The sequence below is a fragment of the Vanessa cardui genome, chromosome 29 (assembly GCF_905220365.1).
Source record: "Vanessa cardui chromosome 29, ilVanCard2.1, whole genome shotgun sequence".
Classification (NCBI taxonomy): domain Eukaryota; kingdom Metazoa; phylum Arthropoda; class Insecta; order Lepidoptera; family Nymphalidae; genus Vanessa; species Vanessa cardui.
Window position 1 is genome coordinate 1782983 of NC_061151.1, and position 21043 is coordinate 1804025.

At 34.6% G+C, this 21043-nt stretch overlaps 1 protein-coding gene across 1 annotated transcript in view; it reads left to right on the forward strand.

The window, feature by feature from the left end:
- Positions 1-2259: 2259 nt before the first annotated feature.
- Positions 2260-21043, forward strand: part of LOC124541888 (copper-transporting ATPase 1) — a 77239-nt gene continuing 58455 nt past the window's right edge. The window contains exons 1-2 of the mRNA XM_047119800.1: positions 2260-2447; positions 12868-13192. Coding sequence (XP_046975756.1) covers positions 13143-13192 — 50 coding nt within the window. The 5' untranslated portion in view covers positions 2260-2447; positions 12868-13142. The remainder of the gene's footprint in view (positions 2448-12867; positions 13193-21043) is intronic.

Sequence of the window (21043 nt, forward strand, 5' to 3'; positions counted from 1 at the left end):
CACAATAATAGCAGTAATGATTTAGACGATTTACGCAAGGCGGCAGTCAGGAGCTGGGTGCGAGTAGCCGGAGAAAGACCACAGTGGCGTGCACTTGGAGAGGCCTATGTCCAGCAGTGGGCAAAAACGGGCTAATGATGATCATGGTGAATGATTTGGGCCCCTCTAACACGAGTATGTCTATGCTCACTAGAGAGACCTAACCTTACCTATGTTATGTATATACCATGGTAAATAATAAACATAGTTTTTACCGCTTCTGAATGGTACGTGGTATTGCAAGAAGTCATACCACCAAGTTCATCATATCTGCATCAGCATGGTACAAGAGGTATGCTCTAAGCTTCTATCAAAGACATGTTTTGTCTAAGGGTCCATAGAGAATCGTACCTATATTAAGTACTGACCCACTATTGTGTATCAACCTGCGCAAATGCGACTTTGACGTCACAGATATTCAAATTGGCCATAATTGTGATTTAGTTATTGCACACACAATTGTTTAACAAAGAACGTAAAAGTAATTGCACAGCTGTTAGTCATTAAACACAGGTCGGTGCATGTAAGGTTTCCTCTCCTTTAACAGTGTGGAGCTAATTCCACCATGCTGCTCCAATGCGGGGTGATGGTATATATGTGGAAGAGTTTATTCCTAAACATGCATTTTCTTGCGTTTTTTTAGCACCGACCTGCGTGTATCATAAACAAAAATTAAGTACAAAAAAAAACAGTCGACGTAGGTTTGAAGCCGTAATACTTAAGATTTACATGTTCTAACCACTGGGCCACTACGGCTCCATAAAAAACATATATAAATAATACTAAGACTCCTATATAAATATAGTTTTAATGCATCATACCATACGAAACGTTACTGATAAATTAATTTAAACCTTATTATTATAGACAGTAAATCGTTTATCGAATGTCTTACTTTATAAGGCCGTGTAGATATCTCAAGTGGTTTCATTGCTGCGTAATACGTTTAGTGATGTTCGAGTATCGATAATTTTTTATCGATATATATTGTGGTGGGTAAATGAAAGTAAACATATTTAAATGTAATTTGGTGGAACAAATGTGTGGTTTATTACAGTGGAGTTTATTATTATTATTATAACAGTATTGAATTGAATTAACTATACTGCTATACTTATATTACAAAATATGTTTGTTTGTGTGTGTTGTATATAGGTGTTTTAAGGGAAAATCTCCGGTATTAATGATACAATCTTAAAATCTATTTAATTTATATAAAGCTACATTGCGTCTGAGTGGTACAGAGTACGTATACTGTATAAAGCCGGGGTGGTTCTCTAGTACATAAATAATATGTTATTCTTGTTATTTTACCATACATTTTGTAACGAGGTTTTAAATTCATATAACTTTAGTGCTGTAGGTTGGGACAATATGGCACAATACCATCCAATGTATCCTTATAATTTATCTCGTGCTCGCTGGAAAGAAAACATCCTATCCTTAATGTGTTGAATGAAGTTCTTCCGTGTGTTTTCACCTCTCAACGTGGTGAAGTTAGTTTCAAACCTTCTACTCTTTAGAAGGCGGCCTGGTTACGGAAATTTATATTGAAACATATACTAAATATGAACGCATTTAGATACAATACTTTCTTTTATTTATTTATATACTGAAATGTTCATTGTATTTTTGAATAATTAATAAATAATAAAACGATTCTTTAGTAAAATAAAATATGAAAACTTGAAACTTATACAATTTAATGGAAAAGATTAACTACGTCATTTTATGAATTAGTATTGAAATCCCGCTTTAGCATTTATTCAAATCAAATCAAATGAAAATAAACTTTATTCAAGTAGGTTTTTACAGGCACTTTTGAATCGTCATTTAACAATTAAGTGAATCTACCACCGGTTCGGAAAGTAGATTCTACCGAGAAGAGCCGGCAAGAAAATGAGTAGTTACTCTTTTTCAACATTTAAAAAATACAATCATATTAGTTAAATACAATTATATATCTATGTAATGTATCCTGCCTGGAAGTCAACAGTTATTTATTCCAAGGTTTTTTATCATCTACAAAATCTTGTATCGAATAATATGCCTGATTCGATTGGGAATTCCTGGTAACGCCTGGTGTGAAAATATTTTTTGTTTATAATGAAATTATTTATTGATTAATATCGACACTTTTATCGATATCGATAAAATCCGCACAACACTTAACTCGACAAGCGGCTGGTACTCAGCGGAGTCAGTCAGTTTTATGTTATTCGCGATTACGCCACAGCGGACATCGACTTGGCTTTCTATTGAAAGTCTTCGCTTAATATCGTGTGAAATTAAAAAGTTACGAGACGTTTTACGCGGGAAATTTATTTGTAATTGAAGTTTTAATTAAAAATTGTGCATTCGTGATTTATTGTGTATTCTGTGTGACGTTTATAGTTTTTTCTTTCATGGTTAATTTTTTTTTTATTAAAGTGTAAACGGTATTAAACCTTGCAACATAGTGTGAAAAATATTAAATATATCTTTCATATATATACTTAATTAGATATAGTTTATTTAACTTTTAACTGATAATACAATTCTATTTTCAAAATTTAAAAGTATTGTCTGACAATTCAATCGATGTCTAAGCCTTTTTTCGTACTGTTTTTTTTATTATGCCAAGACCTGATTACATTCTGCCTAGTATAGTCTAGCTTAGGATTTGTGTAGTGTTTTGTGTGTGTGTGTGTGTGTGTGTGCATGTGTCTGTGAGAAAGGAGAATAGTGAAAATAATTAAGATATGATGAAGTTATCTTGTAATGTTATTATATTTTCAGTATCAACCAGTGATTATAACGTTATCACTAGAATTCGTATTTACACTGGCTCACTCGCCCAACTGTCACTAAAGTACTGATGTATCACTACATAGTATAAAACAAAGTCGCTTTCTCTATCCCTATATCTGTATGCTTAAAGCTTTAAAACTATGCAACGGATTTTGATGCGGTTTTTTGTAATAGATAGAGTGATTCAAGATGAAGGTTTGAATGTATAATACATGCACAATATTGTAGAGAATTAAAAAAAAACTGAACAGTGCAAAATACTCTGCAGTATATTAAGTGATACTAAACTGCATTGCACACGTTCGAAGCCGGATCTCTGGAAAATCCAAATAATGTTCTAGAAATTATAAATACATGTACTAAACTTGTTATCCCGGTTAGTTGACTGTGTAGTCTATTTCACAGTTAAGTGTAGGATTTTATAAACTGTTAACCATACCATAATAATATAGAAAAGATAATATTTGCTTAAGAAAGTTTTAGTAATAGCCTGTAAATTTCGCACTGCTGGTTTAAAGCCTCCTCTCCCATTAATGAGAGGGTTTGGAACATATTCCACCACGGTGTTCCAATGCCGGTTGGTGGTTGGTGGAATGCACATGTGGCAGAATTTCGATGATTAGACACATGCAGGTTGAGCATGAAATGAATTATAAATATAAATGAAGCACATATATGTAGTGGTGCTTGCCTGGGTTTGAACCCAAAACCATCGGTTATGATGCACGCGTTCTGACCACTGGGCCATCTCAGCTCTCTAAGAAAGTTCTAGGTAATGTTTTTGAATGGGTGTTACAAAAAATGTCCAGCAAAATCAACAGCCTGTATTTGTTTCATTATTGGGTTCGGCCATACTTTACACTACAGGATTTGGTGGTAATCCCACCTTATGATAGTTGTATCAAGGCCAAATCTATGTTATATTTATTTTTACTTCTCAATGTGGTGTAAAATAAAATAATAAATAAAAAAAATAAAAATAAAAAATGATTCTGTAGGTTGTATACATTTATAAAGATGTCAAATCTGTTAACACATTTACAGTTGTTCGTAATCGAATACGGTCGTATTTGGTGGTACCACCTACGATCGTATATTCTACCCCCGAAATAACAATACTTTTGTTATGTTCCGGTTTGAAGAATGAGCCAGTGTAACTATAGGCTCAAGGGACATAACATCTTAGTTCCCAAAATTAATGGTGCGTTGGCGATTTAAGGAATGATATTAATATTTCTTACAGCCCTATTGGGCCATATTCATAGGTTCGTCCGCCTGCCGATATAAAATGCCAAAGAGTAGTATGTGATGTTGTCCAATATTTATTTATTATTAATTTTAAAGTTATAAATATATACATACATAGTTATATAACATGCTGGCTTCCGCCAACAGCTTCCGCGCGTTTTGAAAGTGGACAGATTTTGGGTAAATTTCTCTCGAATAAAAAGTAATCAATGTGTATGTCTGAGTCTAAATATCATTCAGATCGATTTAATCGTTTTTGCGTGATTCAGTTAAAAATATTCCTCCGTAATAATTAGCGCAATTCCCTATATATAAATATATATATACATACTGTCTGCTAAAAGGATTATTTAATAATATTTTGAAACCAGTCTATATCTTGAAGTTTGTCTAAACTATCGAAAGACTCAAAACACTTATATTGAAAGCAAAGACAATCCAAACTTGGATGTCACAAAACGCAATTTTTCGCGTAACAATAAAGCTTATCAGAGATTAGTCAAGAATTCGACCAATGATATCGCGTCAGTTCAAGGTCAGAGTTGTTTATTTGTCTTCACTCATGTGATAGGAGGCTGATATACTTTACTTTTTTCTTTATTGTACACCAAACGTGAGGATATCTGCTGAAATTTCATTGAAATTCTGCCACACGTGTATTCCACCAATCCGTATTGGAACAGTGTGGTGAAATATGTTCGCAACTTTCTCCTCAAAAGGGAGGGGAGGCTTTAGCCCAGGAGTGGGAAATTTACAGGCTGTTGATTATGTTGAGGTTATAGTACACCACGGAGAGAAATTAAATAGATTCAGTCTAAATTATAGATAGGTACAATTTTGGCTACCTTATCGCTACGTAGCGATCTCATCCAGGCAAACAACGGTGTTGGTTAGGTTAGCTTATGGAATAAGAGATAGGTGGTGCTGTGGCTCCGAAAAGTCGGAGAGGGTACCGCTGGTTTTTTAGTGGGTATTCCGGTGTACCAGAGCGCACTCGGCGTCCATGCCTTCGGGGAGTCCCACATACCCCCCTCACTTCCATCACGGTGGGGAAGCGCGTAACCTCTTTTTCCAGCAAGATAAAACGGTGGTGCTGTAGTAATAAATAAAATAACATGAATCTATTAATAAAATAAGTAAATATACAATACAGAAATTTGGTATATGGTGATGCATATAGTTAGTATATTTTTGGACGTTTGTTGTGGAAATTTTATCAAGCGCAAATGCAGTTTGGATGTGTTTGAACACAATCGTGATTTTCGGTCCTACGTTTGAAGTCAAATCAAATCTATTTTATTCAAGTCGAGTTCACAATGATGCTTTAATTAAACACTACCACCGTTTCGGAAAGCAGCCACCAGATAAGATAAGAAACGGCAAGGAACACGCATAGCTGATCTTTTCAATAATTCGTGTCTTGTAATTGAACTCGAACCCAAATCCATTCGCTTTTTCTTTTAAAGAGTACTCTTTTAATGAATGATAAGATTTATTTATTTATTATTAATAAACTTTTAAATTTTGCTAATGTTAAATTGATCATATTTTCCGGCATATTCATTATGATTGCATAATATAGAAGTCGCTTACCGCTGTCTGTCCCTATGTATGCTTAGATCTTTGAAATTTCGCGACGAATTTTGATGCCGTTTTTTTTTAAAAGATGAAGTTTTTCCATATAATACATGGACTATGTAAAGAAACACTGATATTTTAGTGGTTTGTAATGTGATGTCGTAAATAAACAAATTCTGTAGTATATTTAGTATCAGTATTGCACCCGTGCGAAGCCGGGGCGGGTCTAGTAACTTTAATAAAAGCAAGTGTTTGAAAGCTTTATATTCTGCATTCATACACACACATGTCCGAAACTAGGAAACGTTATTAACTTATGTATTGCTGTTAATACTAACACACAAACAAAAACGCACACCGAAACGGTGGTAGTGTTTAATTAACGCATCATTGTGAACTAACTCTACTTGAATAAAATTGATTTGATTTGACTTCAAACGTAGGACCGAAGCACGATTGTGTTCAAACACATCCAAACTGAATTTGCTTTGATAAAATTTCCACACAAAAGCTTCATCAAAAGTATAACACCTCGCCTCATTGCCTCCACTGGTGACAAGAGGGCTGGTTCGTTTTTTGCCCAGAGGATCGGAATTGCTATTCAACGGGGAAATGCTGCTAGCATTCTTGCCACCATTCCACGCGGTCAAGATTTATACAGTAACTAGTTTTAGTTCATATTTGTATATATATATTTAAGCATTTAATGTTGTTAATTCTTATGTTAATAAATTAGCAATTACTAAAGTTTATATACACATGATTGATTATCATGTATATATTTCTCAAATATTCAAGAGAAGGTTTGCAACATATTCCACCACGCTGTTCCAATGCGGGTTCGTGGAATACACATGTGGCTGAATTTCTATGAAATTGGACACATGCAGGTTTCCTCACGATGTTTTCCTTCACCGCTGAGCACGAGATGAATTATAAAGATAAATTAAGCACATGAATCAGCGGTGCTTGCCTGGGTTTTAACCCGGAAACATCGGTTAAGATGCACGCGTTCTAACCACTGGGCCATCTCTGCTCAATAAAAATATTAATTACTGAAAATATTATTCTTTATTTAAAATGAATTAATGAATGAACTCTTCGTTCGTAATTACTAATAACTCTTTGTTGTATACGGCTATAATATTCAATCTTACAAATACCGCGTCAATTTGTCAAATATTATTTATTTGGCTTGGGGTTAGATTACGTGCATCTTAACCGATGATTTCGGGTTCAAATCCAGGCAAGCACCACTATATACATGTGCTTAATTTGTGTTTATAATTCATCTCGTGCTCGGTGGTGAAGGAAAACATCGTGAGGTAGGCGTGTGTCTAATTTCATAGAAGTTCTGCCACATGTGCATTTCACCAAACCGCATTGGAACAGCGTGTTGGAATATATTCCAAATCTTGATGGGAGAGGGAGGCCTTAGCCCAGCAGTAAGAAATTTACAGGCTGTTACTTTACTCGTTGTTCGTTCGTTGAAATACTTTTACTAGCGACCGGTTACAAATCATTTGTTTCCGTTTCGGCTTCCTGGCCACACGGACAGTGTTCCCTTCCAAGAAGCCGAAAGCACCTCCCCCCCTGACATACATTTCCTAATAAATATGTTATTATTCTATAAAATATTTTCAACGAAATATACTTGACAATATGTTTACACAGTGCAACTGTTTTTTTTGTAATTTTATTTATAAACATTGTATATACAACAGATAAGTGCGTACTTAAGATAAACTTGTAGCTTCGAGTCAGTATGTGATATATATGTATAATTTATATATGTGAGTAGATAGTGGATTGGTTTTTTTTTCTATTTAACTGATTATATTGATTTTCTTTATAAATTAATAATTTTCGCCCGCAGCGTCGCTTGTGTTTTAGGGTATTGGTTGTCATACAACAAACACAACAACAACAGCCTGTAAATACCCACTGCTGGGCTAAAGGCCTCCTCTCCCTTTGAGGAGAAGGTTTTTGGAACATATTCCACCATGTCATGTTTCAGGCAAACAAAGTAGCCTATGTCCTTTCTTGGAGTATGCTTCTTACCAAATCTCATCAAATCCAGTTCAGCGGTTTGGTCGTGAAAGAGCGACAGACAGACAGAGTTACTTTCACATTTATAATATTAATATAGATAAGGTGTTATGTTTTTATTATAGTATACATAAGCGCACGCTCTAATGGGCTACCTGATGGTAAGTGGTCTAGACCAATACCACCACCAAAGATATAGGAAATGTAAAAAATATTAACCATTCCTTATGGCCTTATATACGACATAATACATTCATTAATATAAATAAAATCTTATTTGTATTTTTTTGCTAACGTTACGGTCAGACGTCGCACGCAGACTAATGCATTGTACTAGCGTAGCTCACTCCTACTAATGCCCGCGTATACATATAGCTGAGATGGCCCAGTGGTTAGAACGCGTGCATCTTACCCGATGATTTCGGTTTCAAATCCAGGCAAGCACCACTATATATATGAGCTTAATTTGTGTTTATAATTCATATCGTGCTCGGCGGTGAAGGAAAACATCGTGAGGAAACCTGTATGTGTGTAATTTCATCGAAATTCTGTCACATGTGTATTCCTACAATCCGCATTGGAACAGCGTGGTGGAATATGTTCCAAACCCTTTCCTTAATGGGTGAGGAGGTCTTAGTCCAGCAGTGGGAAATTTACACGCTGTTACTTTACTATACACATAACTGCGTGTGAAAAGATCTATTGTACGCATTTGAGCTATCAAATAGATAGCGTTTGTTGTGATACAGATATATAAATATAAACAAATATAGACAATACGTGTTAATAACTACATTGTTATCCTAATTAAATATAATTCAATTGTTTCTCGAACTGATTGTTTGATATTTACTAAATATTAATAACTTACGGACCGACCCGGCTTCGCACGGGTGCAATACTGAATACTAAATATACTACTGTAAGGAGTGTCATCCCTACCACACCTACCTGCTACAGGCTATATAAGGTGTGTGATTCCAAGACTAGGGAACACCTCACACTCACAGCGTTTCCGCCGTCGGAAACGAGGACCCAGACTAGTGACGTCACGGAGGCGGCCGAGACGTCAGTAAATTCATTCAGTGCTTAGAATCACACCCCACCGACTTCGTTCTGAGCCGAGGTGTGATATCATAGGAGACACTCTTAGGACGAACTTTAGATTCGAGCCCCGCGCTCAACCTCAGGGCACGGGACATTAGTTCTCGCCCGAAAGTCCGGTGACGCTGTAAAGGCCAGTAGGGCCACCAGCAATACTTCACACATAAAAATAAAGACTAGAGCCCCCTTATCATCTCGCGCTAGACGGTCGTCATGCTGTCGGCACGTTGATAATTACTATATCTCTAATTGTTATTATTATCAGCTATTTAGTGTTATAAAATTTATTGTTAAATTCTTTATTTCGATAAAAACATAAAATAAGAGTGTTTTGTCGGTAGATTGTTTTTTTTTTTTTTAATAAATTAACACAACTGATTTTTATACTACAGAATTTGTTTATTTACGACATCACATTAGAAACTTCTAAAATGATCAGCGTATCTTTACTATATTGTCTATGTTTTCTATACAAAAACTTTCCCCTCGAATCACTTGGACTTTGTTCAAGCTCGTCTGGGTAGGTACCACCCACTCATCAGTTATTCTACCGCCAAACAACAGTACTCAGTATTGTTGTGTTCCGGTTTGAAGGGTGAGTGAGTCAGTGTAACTACAGGCACAAGGGGCATCTTAGTTCCCAAGGTTGGTGGCGCATTGACGATGTAAGGAATAGTTAATATTTCTTACAGCGTCATTGTCTATGGGTGATGGAGACCACTTACCATCAGGTGGCCTATATGCTCGTCCGCCAACGTATACCATAAAGAAAAAGAAAATAATCTATTTATCTATAAGAAAACCGCTGTGTAATTTTTAAGATCTAAGCATACATAGGGACAGACAGCGGTGAGCGACTTTGTTTTATATTATGTAATGATAATAGTTGATAATACACAACGGATTGTTAGCTTTTTGACTGCTGTCCCAGGTGGTGGTAGGTGGTCACCATATGCGGTATGAACCTTAGTAGACACATATCGTATCTTTATTTACACTGGCTCACCCGTCAAACAAACACGTAGTTTAAATGGTAGTATAATTAATATGTTTTCCTGTTTCGATAATTTTATGTATTCAGAATACACAAATGATACTGTCCGTTGGTCTTGGAGAAAGGCAATTCGTTGATAAAATTATGCATATCGTTCAAGAATCGATAAATAAATTTAAATACTATATTACAAAAGTTTTTACGAATAAGGCCTATTGATCTTATACTTTACGTGATTATATAGATGATAAAATAGCTTGTATATAGTATTCTTTGATTATATATATGATTAGCGACCCGGCTTCACATGGATAAGAAAATCTAAATCAAAATAAACTTTATTCAAGTAGGCTTTTACAAGCACTTTTGAATCGTCATTTTACAATTAAGTGAAGCTACCACCGGTTTGGAAAGAAGATCCTACCGAGAAGAACCGGCAAGAAACTCAGTAGTTACTCTTTTTTTCAACATTTAAAAAATACAGTCATGTTAGTTAAATACAATTATATATATATGTATATGTAATATATCCTGCCTGGAAGTCAACGAGTATTAATTCCACGCTTTTTTGTCGTCTGTATAGTCCTCTATTGAATAATATGCCTTCTTTACTAATGTATTTTTTCAAAATAGTTTGAGTTTATGAAACGGCAAAGTTAAAAATGTCTGTGGAATTTTATTATAGAAACGTATACCTTGCCCCAAGAAGCATATTATTTAACTGTACAATGTTAACAAACCTGTAACTGCAGGCCGTAGGCAGCGATCTAGATGAACGGACTAGAAACTTGCTATTGAGACAACATCACATACATTACTCTGATCCCAATGTAAGTAGCTAAAGCACTTGTGTTATGGAAGATCAGAAGTAACGACGGTACAAACACCCAGACCCAAGATAACATACATAGAAAACTAATGAACTTTTTCTACATCGATTCGGGACCTCGGAGTACTTATGATAACCGGTGTACTCAAACTCAAATAACTTTATTCAATATAGAAGCATTACACTTTCCTATTGATGGTCAATTGAAACACTACCACCGGTTCGGAAAAGAAAATACCATGACCTGAGAAGAACCGGCGAAAGAAACTCAGCGGGTTTTTTTTTATTTTTTTATTTGTCTCATATATTATTTAAACAATTTAATATGAGATGAAATAGCCAGGAGGTATCTCTCGATCACGGAGGTCGTAATTATCAATTCAATATTTTCATTATAGTGATTTCTTTTATAGCACAAAGTGAACGCTTGTCGCCGTAACCGGTGCAAGCGATTCCGTTCGCGTAATGACTTTCACTTTATTTGAGACGGGTTCGAACACGTGGCTTTACTTGGAATTATTCGAAGTCAAGAATCATGATTCAATATAGTGTTATATTCGTTTATTGGTGAGACATTTTTACCTTTGCCGTTTTCGTAAATTCAAATCGTTTGTAAAAAATACATTCGTAGATAAAGCATATTATTCGATACAAGATTTTATAGATGATAAAAAGCGTGGAGTTAATACCTTTTGACTTTCAAGCTGGATATATTAGTTTAAATAATTGTATTTAACTAACATGACTTTGTATTTTTTTAAATGTTAGAAAAGAGTAACTACTGAGTTGCTTGCCAGTTCTTCCCGGTAGAATCTAATTTCCGAACCGGCGGTAGCTTCACTTAATTGTAAAATGACGATTCAAAAGTGCTTGTAAAAGCCTAATTCGAGCGTCGAATGGCGCGATAGGGAGCTGTTTCTATTTGGTGTGTAAATCGGCAGTAATCGGTTTTATTGTATTTGCCGATGCTACATCTAAGTTGTGTCGTACTATACTATACTTTTTAGTAAATGACTCTCAGCCAAAAACATTTAAAATGAGCTAAAGTAGCAGACGAGCTTAAATGAATATTCTACTGTATAATTATAGGTTAGTAAACAATCTTTATCTATGAATGAGTGCTATAAACCTTTGCGCACGGTTTCACACGTTCCTATCGGTATAAGTATTTGTTATCTATGGTAAGGGCGGCTACAGACGATGCGTTTTTAATATCGCTATCGCAGTCGCGCGGCTTTTTTTTGTATTTTAAAAATAGTTTATATTCCGTCGTGATAGAGTACAGTGTTGACTGGGATTTTTGAAGTTGTATATAATCTTTTCAAAGGAAATTTATACAAGATTGAAGAAGCGTACGTACGATACAAAATATACCATACTTTAAGGTATTTTTTTTATGGAATAGGTTGGCAGACGAGCGTATAGGCTACCTGATGGTAAGTGGTCACCATCACCCATAGACAATGACGCTGTAAGAAATATTAACTATTCTTTACATCGTCAATGTGCCACCAAACTTGGGATCTAAGATGTTATGTCCCTTGTGCCTGTAGTTATACTGGCTCACTCACCCTTCAAACCGGAACATAACAATACTGCGCACTGTTGTTTGGCGGTAGAATAACTGATGAGTGGGTGGTACCTACCCAGACGGGCTTGCACAAAGCCCTACCACCAAGCAGAAGCTAGGTATTAATAAATTGCACGTGAAACCGAGGCGAATCACTAGTGTTTTGTTTTATCTACTCGTCTGCGGTTAGCCTTATGTTTATAAGATAAGTATACACATATCGTAGTTGTGCGCGGTGATATTCAATCGTGTCCATGAAATAAATAGTTTTCTTATTTTAATTATTAATTATTTTTTTTTAATCTGTGTGACTGTGGAATTATAGGTGTGTTGTTTAAGTCTGTGGTATGTGTTGTTTTGGTTGGTTTAGTTTGATTTGTAGGACTTGAATTGGTTGAGAAAAATTTGGTACTGTTTTGTAATTATATTAATCTTTTGGTGCCTTATGAATTATGTGATTGAATTCTTAGTTGAAAGACTACACAATTGATCTATTAGCTGTCATTTAATTAGAAATTGACAAGACTTTATATTATTACTATATATATATTTTTTATTACAAAGCTAGTTGTCGCCCGCGGCGTAGTATTGATACCGTTTCGCGTTTGTCACGCTTTCACGGCTGAACCATTGATTCGATTTTGATGAATTTCGGTCTGAGTATAGGTTGAAGTATAAGGAAGAACATAGGTTACTCTTTTTGTAACTACCACCTAAGACCGCTCCCCTAAACTCCGTCGAAGCCGGAAGCGAAAACTAATATTACATATCGTGCAGTACGTAATTATCTAATCTTTTCAAATACAGCGTTAACATACAACTACATAATGTAAATATATATAAATGAAATATAGTTAAAAGTGAATGTGACATACTGTACCAAGTGAAGTGTCTACAAGTGTAAATATGGATGGTTGAAGTGAAGTCTAAGTGTAAGCAAAATGCCGTCAAGAAACGTGAAGTACCGGCTACTGGAGGACGAGGATAATGGGTGAGTGTTATCATTGGTTGCCTTCGGGTTTTTTAGGGGGGGGGGGGGTTGTTTATTTTCTTCAAGTGTTTAGCAAGAAGGGGGGTTGTTGTTGTGCTGACTTCTCCTTTTTGCAGTTTTATTTTGGTATTATACCTGTTGATACTTTACGGTTCCGTTGTCTTAGGATGATGGTCACGAGTTTAAACGACGATATTCTTCTAGATTCATTTATTGACACTACTTTTACATTCGTTTTATCCACTAATCCGTGTTTTACAATACATCCCGTATTTTATATCATAAATTTAGCCTCTCATTCTCAAACATTGCCGCCGCATTCGATTTCTTGACATTCTCTTTCTTACCGGCCAGCATCAGACATTCGGCCAGTATTAATCGTGCAAAATTAAAATATTACATTACAACATATTCTAGAGAATAGTCAATCGACATATTATTAACTAAATTATAATTATATAATGTGTAAAAAAACTAACAGTTGCTAATTTCTCGGTTCGGTAAAGAAACCGTAACCTGATACAAAGTGACGAAAGAATTTCAGCCTGGTTGGTTCCCATCTTTCATCATATTGTGATTGTATCATCTCGAGATTTGATCATCTCGAATACGTTGGTTTATATATATTTTTTATTTTTTAAGTTATATCTCTTCTTACCTAGAGCAGCGTCTTGGAAACGTATACCTTCAGCTGTTGTGCATTTTTCTTTTGCATTATTTTTTTTAAGCTGAGATAGCCCAGTGGTTAGAACGCGTGCATCTTGACCGATGATTTTGGGTTCAAACCTACGCTTATATATGTGCTTAATTTGTGTTCATAATTCATCTCGTGCTCGGCGGTGAAGGATAACATCGTGAGGAAACCTGCATGTGTGTAATTTCATCGAAATTCTGCAACATGTGTATTCCACCAACACGCATTGGAACAACATGGTGGAATATGTTCCAGACCCTCTCCTCAATGGGAGAGGAGGCGTTAGCCCAGCAGTGGGTAATTTACAGGCTGTTACTTTTTTTATTTTTATAGATTTTTTTGAAGTATTAGCCTTCGTTCTCCAGGATATTATGAAGACAAAAAAAAATAGTTCGAACAGGTCAAAGTCTCGCCCTGATAGGTTGTTATTTGTAATAATGATCGCTTATTTCTTAAGATAGTTTATCAATTATCTAAAGATATAGTTTCATTGCTGAAATACTAACTTTCATTGTTATCAGCTGTTCCTGCGACCTTGTACGTGTTTGCATTAAACAAAGAAGTAATATTTGAAACATGACTTACTCCTTATCGCATTAGTCGTCCAAGTCGTGAAAGTTCCATCAAAATCGGTCCAGCCGTTCCAAAGATTAGCCGGAACAAACAGTTATTTTGGTATATGTATATAATGTAATCATTTAATAAAAGTGTTTTTTATGTTACAAACAGACTCCAATTTTATTATATGTATAGATATTTCTTGTTGTAAATATTATGATGGTGCTATATTGTTGGAATCGTATCGATTTGATATGATGTTAAGTGTTTTATATTTATAACTCGATTTCGGCGAAGTAGATAGTGTAGATTTTAGATAAGTATCTAGTCAGACAGAGAAATGAACCACGAGATGGTATATCATAGACAATTTACTTGGTGGTAGGGCTTTGTGCCCGTCTGGGTCAAACGAGTACTTAGTATTGTGTGTGTACGCGAGGACATTACATCTTAGTTCTCAAGGTTAGTGGCGCATAGGTGATGAAAGGAATAGTTAATATTTCTTACAGCGCCATTTTCTATAGGCGCTGGTGAGCACTAACCTTCAGGTGACCCATATATTCGTCAAGATTAGAATTTAAAAAAAAAAAACATTGGTGCGGTAATATTAGACGTTCACCGCCAATGCGCGACCAACGTTTGGAACCAATATGTTATGTCCCTGGGTCTGTAGTTATACTGACATAGTCTTAAAATTGGAACATAATATATATAGTATGAGTTTGTGATATATAAGGGGTATAAAACCTTACCACCTTGTAACATTGAATAATAAGTTATATCTAAATTCCCAATTTTGGTTTCTAATGAAAATGAAAATTGATATTTAAATACATAATAATAAATCTCATTATCCAATAACAATATTTTGGTGTTTATGTCTTTCTTGTTTTTCATTGATTTTTATTATAATCTAAATTAATCTTTAGGATTATAAATAGAGAGGTTATCTATTCGAAAAGCGAATATCATAGTCGAAATACGATTGGCCACGATAAGATACCGTCACTAATAGTTGTTATTGGAAAGTGATATGTTTATGATATTTCAACATAAAAAAATCAAAATATACTTTATTCAAGTAGGCTTTTACAAGCACTTTTGTGTCGTTATTTAACAACTAAGTGAAGCTACCACCGGTACCGAAAGTGGGTTCTAACGAGAAGAACCGGCAAGAAACTCAGTACTTACTCTTTTTTTAAAATACAGTAATGTTAGTACTGTATATATGTATGTAATATATCCGGTCTGGAAGTTAAAAAGTATTAACTCCACGTTTTCTTATCAATGTATTTTTATAAATAATTTGAATTTATGAAACGGCAAAGATAAAAGTTTCCGTGGATTTTTATTATAGAAACGGACACCTTACCTTAACGAGGATTTATTGACTCTGCGAAGTCGGAAACTTGGCGTTATAAGCTTATCCTTATTTCTAGTGCACATACAATGATTGGTACAGATTGTATCAAAGTGATTAATGTTACTGTGAATATACATAACATTGTTGTAAATATATTGTTATACAACAATGAATATTCCCACTTTGTTAAAAACATCATATACTAGCCGAACCCGTTTGTAAAACTTCATAGTGTAACCTTATCCCCAATTTTACCCCCTAGCTTTTAAACAATAGGCTACTTCCTTCTATTCTTGTCTGTTTATATGCCTATTTTATAAGTAACAATCATTTAAATATTAGTACAATAAATAAAAGCAAAAGGAATGACGGTATTTAATAATTGGTGCGCCATTTTGTTAGAGATTTTACAACAGACGACCACCGTGGTCGAGTAATGAGTACACCGGTTTTCATGGGTATTTCACTCCGAGGTAAGTAACAGCCTGTAAATTTCCCACTGCTGGGCTAATGGCCTCCTCTCTCATTAAGGAGAGGGCTTGGAACATATTCCACTACGCTGTTCCAATGCGGGTTGGTGGAATGCACCTGTGGCAGAATTTCAATAAAATTAGACACATGCAGGTTTCCTGACGATGTATTCTTTCACCGCCGAGCACGAGATGAATTATAAACACAAATTAAGCACATATATATAGTGGTGCTAGCCTGTGTTTGAACCCGTAATCATCGGTTAAGATACACGTGTCCTAACCACTGGGCCATCTTTGCTCTCCACTCCGAGGTCCCGAGTTCGATTCAGCCGAGCCGATGTAGAAAAAGTTAATTAGTTTTCTATATTGTCTTTGGTTTGGTGTTTTTGGTTGTGCATTAAATACCCTGAGTAAGTATCGTACGTATCTTCTGAAATATTTGACGCAGGTCGGTTACGAAAACAATAATTAGAAACGCCGATTTTCCTCGTTCTAAATATATATCTATTATTTTTTTTTTACAATAAAAAGATATCGAGAATTAACAGTGTTATCAATTAATCTCAACACGAGCTTAATTATCATACGACATGGTAGATAAAGACATGTTTATTAATAATTAGTATGTTCAGATCGCGTAATAATGTAATTAGGTTATGTAATTATATCTTCTACCGAATCTTCTACCGATTTTTTCTGCTGTATCACCTTCGGACATCTCGTAAAAATTTCACCCTTGATGTCCGAAATTCCACAACAGCGCGATTTCTTAGACATTTTCTGCCTCGCGCAACCACTTTGTGGTACCAGCTTTCGTCAGCGGTTTTTCCGAACCGATACGACATGGGAATCTTCAAGAAAAGAGCGTACTCCTTCCTCAAAGGCCGGCAACGCACCTGCTAGCCCCCTGGTGTTGCAGATGTCCATGGGCGGTGGTAGTCACTTTCCATCAGGTGAGCCTTCTGCTAATTTGCCACCTATCACATAAAAAAATGTATAATGATGTTGCTCACTTGTTATATACACCTAATACATATTTTTGAAGTTTACAATAAGAAGCTATCAAGCTTTCTTATTAGAGGGTAAACTCTTCGTTACGTAACGCGTTACGCCAGTCTTTCGTCCCTTTCTCTCACGCATACGCAGCGATAGGCAGGCATTTCCTCTCTCACTCTAAAATAAAAAATTACAATAATCTGTTTTTACATTAAAGCGATAAGCAACATGTTTATTTCTGATTTTACGAGGGAAAACATCTTGTATTAATTTTTATGAAATCGGAAATAGTATATACAGGGTTATTGGTAATTCGAGGTCCGTTAGGACGCGATAGGGTTGACCATTTGCAATAATTTTAACACGCATATGCATGGTGCAAAAATTTACCATTTTTGAGTTATCACGTTTTTTAGCTTTTTTCAAAATTTGTCAAAAATGCAACTTCAAATATTTATTTCAAAAAAAGTATCAATTAAATTCTATTTTTTTTATTCTGTTTTACAAAAAACGATTAAACACTGACTATTTGTCAATATTTCAACGTTAATTATATTATCGGTCCAAATTTAAAAATGCGAGACGGAAAACGAAATTATTTTAATACTTTTTTCTTTAAAAATAAAAAAAAAACATTATGAAAACTTGTTCTGCAGATTATTTTAAAAAAAATTAACCGTTTTCTTAGCTTTCCAAAAATGTTTAAAAAGTAGGTATTTATTCCGAAGCAACTGAAATTCATTTCTGAAAATGACCAGAAAGGACGTTGTATATTTATATTTAATTTTTCGACTTATGGAGGGTGAATACATTTTTAATTTTTCGAGTTACCATATATGTACCAAAATCGCTTGAAGGGATTCACTAATTATTTCGATCGATAGAGGTTTGATATCGAGTAAGGGAAACCCATAAAAGGCTAACTTTGGAAATTAATACTCCAGTTTCAATTTTCTTCTCTCAGGAAGTTAATTGATTCCTACGTACATATGCAAATATTAAGATAGTAATATTTACATATATCAAATCATTTTGTTTGTTAATACATTGTACTCCTGAGACCCGGTCTAGTTATCTACTTAATTACAAAAGGAAGTTTCTTGATAATTAATAATAATGATATAATAATAAAATTCCGCAGACATTTTTAACTTTGCCGTTTAGTAAATTCAAATCGTTTGTAAAAAATACATTGGTAGAAAAAGCATATTATTCGATACAAGATTTAATAGATGATAAAAGAGCGTGGAGTTAATACCTGTTGAATTCCAAGCAGGATATATTAATTTAAATAATTGTATTTAATTAATATGACTGACTTTGTATTTTTTAAATGTTAAAAAAGAGTAACTACTGAGTTTCTTGCCGGTTCTTCTCGGTAGAATCTACTTTCCGAACCGGTGGTAGCTTCACTTAATTGTAAAATGACGATTCAAAAGTATTTGTAAAAGTCTACTTGAATAAAGTTTATTTAGATTTGATTTGATTAGTATATTGTCTTATATGATTTTTTTTGAATAAAATATAATTTTAATTCGATGGATTTTGATCATTGATCAAATTAATGTAATCTTCACTTACTAAAGATATAAGTATTTCGTAATAAATGTCAATATAGCTCGGTTGCTCTGGAATCCACCCCCATAGTGTCGATATTAAATTCCTGAAAGCGTTGGCGTGCAACGCCCACGCTGTACACTAAAGAATTTATAAATAGACGATAGAAATGGCACTTCAGCTATATATATATTTGATCTATATAGTACGTATTTAACTTTGTCTTTATAATAGGTACGTAAATCATCACTTAAAATGTTGTACATATTATAAAAAAATTGACCGTCTCTTATCTTGCCAATGCGCCATCCATCTTATGGACTAAGTTATATCATTTGTGGCTGTAGTTACACTGGCTCACTCACACTTCAAACCGGAACACAAGAATAATACGGTTTATTCCAATCATGAAAGGAATAAAGATAAATAAAAGTTTGATTAATTATCGTTAAGATTTGATAATAGCTCAGCTATATTGTGCACTACAAAGAGTTGTTGATTAATATATCTTTATTAATAATACAACACTATTACACTAAAAAAGGTATATTTATTTAAGTTTATTCCTGAAGCTTTGTTTCATTTATTCTTATATTTGCAAATACATAATGCATATCATAGATTATTCAAACATGTAAAATTACGCAAGAAAAATCCATTATGGGATCAGCCAATGTCCAGGACTGCGCCCTAATAGACCGCTATTCACTAAAAAAAACCAGCGGTACCCCTTTCAGAGGGCGCCACAGGATGGCTTTCACGGAGATGTAACCAAGGCAGACGAGCTAGTATAAATAAAAAAATTAACACAAAGACCGACTTCAAACGAAACACTATTTTAAAACAAAAGAATATGCACTAAAAAGTAATTAAAATTATTTCGTATTCAACATATTTTTAGAGTCCTCCTAGACTCCTTAGACTACTTAAAAATCGATTTAAGATTATATAATGTAGTTATTGTTATATTTGGATAACGAATTGATAACCGCCTCCTTTTTGAAGTCGGTTGATAAAACAGTACTTGATGCAGTATTTGTAACTCATTCATAAGGCGATAAATGCAGTACATATAGTATATATACGAATAGTACGTAAAACTGGTCTTAGCAATGACGATTGCAAACCAAACATGCTTTGAATGACCCAGCAACCCGGTTCTGGTGGCCTTACGTTAACATAGAATGATATATCGTTTTTTGATTTAGTGCAACCTCGTCCAACAAGATACTATGTTGTACTAAATTCAATTAAACTTGTAGTGAATAAATATGTTTGGTTGGAATCATCATCGTCTTAACTAAGGTTGGTGCTTTAGAAGTGTTGTGGTGATCTTCTATCCCAAGAAAGACTTAAGAGAACAATGGCGGCTCATAGATGGTCTAAGACCTGTTTATATGGGCGTTTGTACAGTAAGTAATACAGATTAATAATAGACTCAGACTTTTCTTTGCTTTGTACCCATTATTGAAGCACATTGATTGAATATTTGTAGATTTAACAACAGATCAACAGGTAGCGTTGTAATCAGAGCCAAGTTAATAAATTTAGGAAATTTAGGAAATTTTTATAAACAAATTGTCAATAGTAAAACTATAGGACAGCCTGTAAAGAACGCCTCCTCTCCAATGATAAATTTTGGAGCTAATTCCACGCTTCTCCAGTTTTTTTGCCATCGAGTCTAAGACGAATTACAAATACATGGAAATTCTGGGGCGCTGTGCTTGAAAATCGCAATCATTGGTTAAAATACAAGCATTCTTTCTTTCCACTGATTGCATTCCACTAATCCAAATTAAATTGTCACCGATTCTGACTTAGATTCTATCAAGAAACTCACCAGTTACTACTTTCCGATTAAGTTACGTAAGTAATTAAATGTTTCGATTAGTTAAGTTGGATTCGGAATTTATATTCGGCCTTCAGTTCCGGAAATGGTTAGTTGAAAGTGATTTAAATAACCTACATTTATTACATTTAGTGAAGTAATACAAAAATGCAATAGGTTATGTGGATTTGAGCCGAGTTGGCCCAATGGTTAGAACGCATGCGTCGTAAGCGATGATTGTGGGTTCAAACCCAAGTAACACTAAATATTTTTGGGCTTTATTTTGTGTTTAAAATTCATCTGTTGCTCGATGGTGAAGGAGAGCATCGTGAGGAAACCACCAACACGCATGGAAAAGCGTGGTGGAATATGTTCCAAACCT